We start from the raw sequence: 8,292 nt of genomic DNA on the forward strand, positions 1-8,292 counted from the left end.
TGGCTGGATAAAAGTCACTGTGGGGTCCAAGCAGAGGGGAGCAGGGCTGGAACCCCCAGACTCCGTGACAGTCTGACCCAGGCTGGTGGCTCTTATGTTAGGGCCAACACTGCTGGTGCCACACCCTGTAATGCAGAGTGCCAGCAGCCGGCAGGGCCCATTGTGATCAGTGAGTGCAACCCCTCCCCCCCCCCACCACACGCACCAGGGAACAGCCCCCAAGCAGAGGTGGGGGGACATGTCCCTGGAGGTTTCATCATACAACACAAGCTTTCCAAGATTAAGCTTTAATTCCTGGTGACTCCAGGGCACTCCTGGAGGACTGGCAACCCCACCCAGCCCACCTTCATGGAATGGGGCACATAGGTTTCCACGCATGGCAAGAAGGGGTTAATAGACCACCTGAAGGCCCCGTTAGCCCAGCTGGAGCAGAGGGCAGGAGGCTGGGCCGGGGCTGAGGATGGATCCTGCTCACGTGGCAGTGGCAGAGGAGGTGGGTTCAGGGCAGGCTGGGACCTAGCCAGTCTGCTGGAGAGAAGCGAAGTGTTCGTGTCATTTCCTGTGTGTTCTGGACAGGGAGGGGCAGAACAGCGGGGAAACTGAGGCTGGATGGTTTTGCATCCTGCCAGCAGGGGGCGTTGTGGTAAGGCTGTGCTACAGCAGGCTAGGGGCAGGGCTGACAGAGCTTGTGCTGAGGGGCTGTGGGGCGGGTTGGAGGAGGAGGGGCAGGCGAGCGAGGGGTGATGCTGTGCTGGGTGGGAGCGTGATAAGTGCAGCCGGGGCCCAGTGCCAGATGCTAGAGAGACCCGGACTGTTACCGGCTCTACCAGACGTCCTGTGACCCTAGGCAGGTCATGCCCCTCGCCCGGCCTGTTCCCCCACGCGAGGCCCAGCAACGTGCTTGATGATAGCAGGGCCTCACCCTCTCTCAGCTGGTCTGATGGGTGCTGCTAAACCCGGGGCCAAGGCCGCCCCGGGAGCAAACTGCAGCCGTGGGTTTGTGGGCCAATATCAGCTCTCCTCCCTGGGTCTCTCAGCACGAGCCTGGCTTTGCCTGTAGCCCACAGGCGAAAGGAGCCCAGAGCCATGGGTACAGCCAGGGCCAGGGGCTGCCAGGAGAGGTGCCCATGAGCATGTGCCTGGAGCACTTGGGCCTGGCCCATGCCCCTTGTGGGGTGCCCCGCTGGAGGCAGAGAGTAGGGGACATGGCACTCACCCTTGGCCTAGGAAGAGGCAGAGCTGGGGCGCGTAGCAAGGTGCCCCTCTGCCCAGGGGGAGCTGGTGAGCCGGGCACTGACAGACTGCTAGGACTGCAGCCCAGCACCCTCGCCCATGAGCAGCCAGCAAACCCACGGTGGGGGAGCGGGGGCTGCAAACATGGCAGCAGCAGCCCCTGCCCTGGGACGCTCCACAGCTGGGCCCGGGCTCCCTCGGACAGAGCCCAGGGGAGGGGAAACACACAGCCCCCCCAACCCCAGCCCAGCTCCCCCCACGGCATGTCCCATAGAGCCACTGGCAGAGCTGGGCAGCTCGGCTGAGCTCCCTGGTGCTGGGCCAGGCCTGCCTGGACACCATCTCCTGCCCTCTCCCCTGGGTGCCTTTGCCTCGCTCTCTTCAGGCTAGTGCTGGGCGCGCACTGCAAGGGGAGCAGGGGGGACGCCAAGCTCCTCTACCTGCCCTCTGGCACTGGGCAGCAGTGGGGGGGGGACACAGGCTCAGGGCGGAGGCCATCCCCTGCCCAGCACAGGCCTTTCCCCTAGGAGCAGCCAGCTGGGGTAGCAAGGAGGGGAGGTTGCTCCCATGTGGCCCCTGTCCATGTGGGATCACGCCAGAGTGGGCCGCAGGGGGTGGGTGTATCTGTGTGTCCACCCACCCCGCAGAGTCGCCCCCTGAATGCCATGGGGTTCACTAATACACAGCTGTATCCCGAGCCGTGCTGGCAGCCCCCAGAATCCTGCATTCCCGCGTCTGGCTCTGATACCAGGCCCCAGCAGGAGAGGGCAGCTGTTAGCATCGGCCCCAGGACTGAGCTGCACATGGGCCCAGCCTGGGCCAGGGTGACCCACAGCAGGAGGCTGGAGCCCCGCAGGGCCCGTCTCCCAACAGTGGCATCCTGCAGGGTCAGGGTCACCCAGAAGCCTCGTCCTCGTAGGCGATCGCAATCCCCCTCCGGCCCGGCACAGCCTTTGTCACGGGCGTCTGGCCCAGCTGCTGCTCCAAGCCCCGCCAACTGCGCGACTCCAGGAAGGAAGCTGGGAGCAAGGGAGGAACGGTTAGTGGGGACCGGTACAGCCCTGTGAGGGAGCTCCAGGCTGCACCAGGCCTGGCCTCTCCCAGCAAGAGGTGCTGCAGGGACAGGAACACTGGATGGGGTTGGGGGAAGGGGAGTTCACGATACTCCAGCCCCAGCAGGGGGCGCTGTGGGGAGTGGGGGTGGCTGAGTGGGGTTCCGGATCCTCCAGCCCCAGCAAGGGGGCGCTGTGGGGAGCAGGGAGGGGGTTGGATGGGGTTCCAGATCCTCCATCCCCAGCAAGCCGTAGGGAGGTGGGTGTGGGGGGGGGGGGGGGGGGGGGGGGGGGGGGGGGGGGTTCACGGTATCCAGCCCCAGCAGGGTGGCGGGGGAACAGCGGGTGTGGTGGCTGTGGGGAGTTCTTGGTACTCCAGCCCCAGCAGGGGGCGCGGGGGCGTCCGGAGGTCCTCCACCCCGCAAGGGGCCGCTGTGGCAGAGGTTGGCATCACCTATGGGTGAGGGGGGCAGCGGAGGGAAAAAAAGCGAAGTAACAAACCTGCTGCTATCGTCAGCACCGGCTGGACACTCCTGGGTCAGCGGGCTCAGGCAGAAGCTGCAGAGACGGGGCGGGGAGCTGGAAAAGCCCAGCTCGCACGTCAGCTCCCAGTGATCAGACGACACGTGCGGGGAAGCGATCGGCGTCCCTGGAACCCGGGTCCCTGGCGAAGTCGATCGTGGCACAGCCACCTGCCAGAGGGAGACATGCAGAGAGCAGCCTCCAGGGCAGACCAGCCCCCAAACCCACCACACGCTACAGCCACTAAGGTAACTCCTGCCGCTGGAAGCCTCAATGGGGTCCAGCTCACCCAGGGAGCTCAGGGTGGGAGTGCGGCCTAAAGCAACGGAGAATGGTAGAGCAATGCTCCTAGGCTACTGCAGCCCGCCGTCCCACCAGGGGGGCGTGTGGATGGGACAGGGAAGTGCTGGGGGAGAGGAACCCAGCCCATCCACAGGGGGTGCCGCTTGTGGGACGGGGCCAGGAGTGCACCGGCTGGAGGGGGGGACCCCAGCCCGCCTCCCAACAGGGGGGTGCGCGTGGAGAGCAGAGCGGCAGAGCAGCGCTGGGGGAGGACCCCGCCCGGCCCGCTCCGAGCAGGTGCGGTGTGGAAGCGGGAATCAGAGAAGCACTGGCTAGGGGGAGCCCCAGCCTCCTTCCAGTGTAGTGTTGTCGGTGGGAGCGGAGAGAGGAGTGCTGGTGGGGGGGGACCCCACGCTGGCCTCTCCCAGGAGGGAGCGCTGTGGGGAGCGGAGAGGAGTGCTGGCTGGGGGGACCGCCAGCCCTGGCCTCTCCCAGCAGGGGGTGCTGTGGGGAGCGGGACAGGAGCACCGGCTGGGGGGGGACCCCAGCCCTGGCCTCTCCCAGCAGGGAGCGCTGCAATAGCTCCCAGTGGCTCTGGCGCTGCCGCCTTGGCATGGAGCCTGCCTGGTACCTGGCAGCAGGTCTCTGAAGTCAGTGACGTAGAGGCTGCTCCACTCCCGGGCTGGGTTACAGGCCAGCTCCAGCTCGTAGGGTGTCACCACGGGCCGGTAGAAGTCCCTGGAGTCCAGCAGGGAGTTCTGGGGACAAGCCACCAGCACGAATATGTCCACCTCCAGGAAGTTGGCCAGCTTGGCAGGGCTCAGCTTGCCCATGGCCAGTGTGTAGCTGCGCTTGCCAGCCCGATGCAGGATGTCCCGCAAGTGCTCCAGGATAGAGAGGTAGCCGGCCACGCCCAGCGTGCCCACCAGGATGCCAACCACACGGGCGTCCCGGGCCCGCTCCACCAGGTAGAGGCGCCGCAGCAGCGACCGGTTGGCGTCGAGGCTCTCGTGCCGCCCGCAGCCTGTGACTGGGTCGAAGGAGCTGAAAGGGCAGCGGTTCCAGCTCAGCATGAAGTTGGTGAGGGTCAGGCCCTCGGCGCCCACATAGAACACGGCGTGGTCCTGCAGCTCGCGCTGCGCTGCCACAGCAAAGTAGCGCCCGAACTGCCGCACCAGCCCCGGGCCCTGTGGGCAGTCGGGTGCCCCGTCACTCGCCAGGCGGGAGAAGACGATGTGGGGGTACTCGGGGCCCAGCAGCTGCTCCAGCTCACCTGGAGAGAGAGAGGATGACAGGTTGAGCAGGCCCCACGCAGGCCAGCCCATGCACAGGAGAGGGCTGTCAGGCCTGTGTATGGGGGACCCAGGCCGGGGCAGGGGATGGGACTGGCCAGCCAGCCCGGTTTGGTTCCGGCTGCTCTGATCCACCCCCCAGGCCGGGCTGGGTCCAAGAGAGGGCACGCTGTGACACTGCACCCCATATTCCCCCCTGTGGTATGATGATGATACATCTGGTACAAGATTAGTCGTGTGAGGGGTCTTGGGAAAAGTGATGATTTGCTGGATAGGATCACGCACTTTGGGGGCATGTGTCAGTTTTGTATCTGGAGTTACAAATATTGACTAGGGAGCTGTAGTCCCAACGGGCTCACTCTGGGCGACACCCGCAGCCAGCAGTGCCGATGGCCCATCACAAAGCCAGTGGACCATGGAAGAGCTGAGCCTGCCGGTGAAGGGTTCAGCCAGCCAATGACTAATGGCTGCTAGGCCCCAGCAAGAACATGTGACCAGACCACATGACCCTGAACTCCATTTTGGTACCTGTATTTTTCCACAAACTGGGCTGGGAACTGAGCTGGAAACAAAGGGCTCCCGCCAAAGGGAGAGACGTCACGACTGGTCTTCACTCCCCCCAACCCCCGCGGAAGAAGCTCCAGAAGACGAAGGACTTGGACTGGGGGAGAGGCACCCAGGCTGCCCCACAATTGCAGTCTGAGCCCTAATCTGCAGCTGCTGGTACCATCAGTCAGGCTGAGAAACAGCTCATTGAAATCCCACCTATCTAGCAGGTTGGGCTTAGCTTGTGATTTTGTTTACTTGCTCGGTATCTGCTTTGCTCTGTTTGCTGCCCCTTCTAATCACTTCCAGTCTCCTTCTGTAGCTAGTAAACTCGGTTTGTTTTCTCTTAACCAGCGTGACTGGAAAAGTCGCCGCTTGGTTACCGCAGGCTTGTGGTGCACGTGAGGGAACTACCCTAACGAGCCTGCACTGTACAGATCCCCGTGCAGCGCAAGGGGCAGTAACGCTGGGTTTACACTCCAGTAGGGGTGCCAGGCTGGGGAGCTGGGAATTGCCTGGTGTCACCTGTTTATCCTTGAGTGGCTCAGGTAAAGCACTCAGGTAGCTCAGCTGGGTGTGTGGCACCACCTGCTGTTGCGCTGGGTGATAACAGGGCCTGGAGAGGCCGTCGGAGTCACCATTGTGAGACAGGCCAGCCCAGCTGGATGGTTCAGGGGCACAGCGGCTCCCACGGCCCCCAGACAGCACCTGGGGGTGATAACCTGTCAGACATGGCCCACCCTGGATGCCGCTCTCACCTAGCGCGTGGGCGTAGACCACGTCACTCAGCACTACCACGTGGCTCTGGGGGTCAGGGTAGAGCTCCCGGAAGGCCACCGCACAGCGCTCTGTGTCCAGGGGCTGCCAGCCAAACACATGTAGCACTGGCAACTTCCTGCAGGGGCTGAGACACGCGGGGCCGTAGTGCACCACGGCCTCTGCCCCCACGTGCTCCGCAGCCACCTCGTCCACGCAGCAGCTACCGGAGGAAGGGAAAGTGTCAGTCGGAGACACGGCAACTTGGGGGGACCGTGAGCAGCACAGCGCAGGAGGCTGCTCTACTCTGCCCCCACCTCCTCCCACTGGGCCCTGCGCTCCGACACCGGGGTACCCAGTCACTCGCGGCACAGTCACAGCAGGCCCAGCATCACTTTGGGCAACCTCCCCGGAGCCTGCACTGGCCACAGGGGGGGTCTGGCAGTCTAGCAGTGAGCAATGCACCCTGCTCCTCACTGAGCCAGGAGCCCCTCAAACCAACGGGGCTGGCACGGGTGACCCATCAGTCAAATCAAGCCCAAAGCTGCTGTTGCTTACGGGGCAGGGTACAAGCCATGCCCCCTGGAGGGAGTGGCTGGTTGATCCCTGTAGTAGGACCGGGCACAGAATGATCAGGACGGGCGAGTTAACAGGACCCAGGGGAAACAGTGAGAGAGTCCGAGGTGTCGCAGGACAGGAGGAAAAACGGGAGAGAGGGGGAGCCCTCTGAGCCCCAAGAGGGGGGAAAAGGACCAATTGGGGGGGATTGGCCATGCCACTCGGCAGCACAAGGCTGGCCGCACAGCGGTTCCTGTCCTGGGGGGCAGCTTCTCCCCTCCCCCGATCCAGCATGGGGGAAGGGCTGGAGCCCAACCTGAGTACAGGTAGGGGTGGGGCACCTACCTGCCATACGACGTGTCCCCCAGTATGTACATTTTGCTGCCGGTCGCCTCCTCCATCTTAGCTGCGACGGCGGCTGAATCGACCAGGAGCTCGTCGGGGAACTGCAGGGCAACCTGCCAGCAGATCCAGCGCAGGGAGACGTGGATACATACAAGCCCCAACCCTTCCCTCCACACGTGGAGCCCCTGCCCAGCCACACTTAGGGCAGCCTCACCGCCCCACAGAGCAGAACAGGAATCTCTACAGCCAGCTGTGGCCTGAGTGAGCCACCTGGGGGCTGGGCCAGGGAGCCCAGGAGCCATGTCATTCTCGGTGACACCCCCTCACAGCTGGGGTGCTGCTGCCTGCTCCATCAGCAGCGGGGAGCAGCCGGGACAAACCCCAGCTCCTGAGGGAACCTGCCCCAGCTGTCTGGAGAAGTGGAGCTGTTGGTGTCACTAAGCATAACCCTAAGTAACGTGGAAAAGTGGAAGGCAATAAGGATATAAAGTCTCCCTGTTTAGGCCTCAGATGAGCAAGAGTCCTTCCATGTTTAAACTTTAATCGACCTAAAAGGCCTGGTGTAACAGCCGTTATCAGTTGCAACGGTTCTAACTGGTCTAAAGCAGAAATAATGATGCCTGTGCACCTTTAGCAGAAGGACAAGATAACTTGCAGAAGGAAAACTTACTAACGAGCTGCTGCGGCCAAGATTACTTAATGCACCTGCAGTTACGAAACTGCTACGGGGGAGGAAGGGGGAGGAGAGGGAGGGGGAAGACAAAGAAGTGTGTGAGAAAAGAATGCTGCAGCCGGACAGAAGAGGGAGGGGAAACGGGGGCTTGCTAGTCAGCGAGAAAAGTTCTCATGGATATAAAGGAACAGACTGCTTGTTTTAGCTGGACTGGATCTGAGGCGTACTAAGTCTCCCAGCACCGCTTTGGGATCCCAAATAAACTTGTGTTTTGCTTCTCCACCTCGGTGTGTTTATTGGCGCTAAGCACTCCGGGCACGGAACACTGTTGCTTGCCTTGGACATTCTTCTGTGCCTGCAACAGAGCCAGGCTGCAGGGCACACGGGGCCACATCTCTGTGGGAGGGTCTCCAGCAGCGCCTGTACCCGGGGCTGGGAGGTGGGGCTGATGCCAGCACGCTACCCAGGGGAGCTAAAGAACCAGGCGGGCGCTCAGACAGGCTTGGGGAGGCAGAGGGAGAACGTCCAAGCCCTCGGCAGACTTACCCGTTGAAACTTGCTCGCTATGACGAAGGCCGCAGCTCGCTCCAGCTCGTAGAACTCATTGAGGGCCTCAGTCGGGGTCCTGCCACTCGACTCCTTGGCAGGCAGGGCCCTCTGGATCACCTCGGCCCCACTGTTACTGAAGAGGGTAGCCATGGTTACCCCAGCATCACCTGCAAGCACAGGCCATCGGGAAGGAAGCGGAGTATTTATCAGGGTTTGTCCTGGCTGTGATGGGTCAGTGCAGACACTGCAGTGCCAGGGAACCCCTCGGGTCAGTGTGGGTACCCCAGCTCCCCTCTCACCAAGCTAGCACCGGCCACACGGGGCTTAGGTCAGTTTCCCCATGGTGCTCACGTCTCGGAGCGACTCTGCTGCTGAGAGCAGCCCTGCCACAGTCTCTGCACTTGGCAAGGTTGTCACCAGGCCCCACACGGCCCCAGGAAAGGAGAGGGGCAGGAAAGCGCTAGCCAGAGCTCCCCAGCTGGCA

At 63.0% G+C, this 8,292-nt stretch overlaps 1 protein-coding gene across 1 annotated transcript; it reads right to left on the minus strand.

Annotated features, from left to right (window-relative positions):
* Positions 1-271: 271 nt before the first annotated feature.
* On the minus strand, positions 272-7,973 carry DPH2 (diphthamide biosynthesis 2). Its single transcript, XM_075067554.1, has 6 exons — positions 7,806-7,973; positions 6,587-6,699; positions 5,686-5,906; positions 3,721-4,362; positions 2,787-2,977; positions 272-2,252 (listed from the first exon to the last, which is right to left on the minus strand). The coding sequence occupies exons 1-5, from the start codon at positions 7,956-7,958 to the stop codon at positions 2,901-2,903; spliced, it is 1,206 nt and encodes a 401-aa protein (XP_074923655.1). The 5' UTR covers positions 7,959-7,973; the 3' UTR covers positions 272-2,252; positions 2,787-2,900.
* Between the last annotated feature and the right edge of the window lie 319 nt (positions 7,974-8,292).

Source organism: Chelonoidis abingdonii, chromosome 7, assembly GCF_003597395.2.
Source record: "Chelonoidis abingdonii isolate Lonesome George chromosome 7, CheloAbing_2.0, whole genome shotgun sequence".
Classification (NCBI taxonomy): Eukaryota; Metazoa; Chordata; order Testudines; family Testudinidae; genus Chelonoidis; species Chelonoidis abingdonii.

What these genes read in the sequence shown, in the direction of transcription:
- DPH2 (XM_075067554.1), bottom strand. Translation starts at nt 7,958, where the DNA reads ATGGCTACCCTCTTCAGTAACAGTGGGGCCGAGGTGATCCAGAGGGCC. An exon ending in TAGCGAGCAAGTTTCAACGG is followed by an intron (nt 6,700 to 7,805) that starts GTAAGTCTGCCG and finishes ATCTGCTGGCAG; the next exon opens with GTTGCCCTGCAGTTCCCCGA. An exon ending in GGTCTACGCCCACGCGCTAG is followed by an intron (nt 4,363 to 5,685) that starts GTGAGAGCGGCA and finishes CTCTCTCTCCAG; the next exon opens with GTGAGCTGGAGCAGCTGCTG.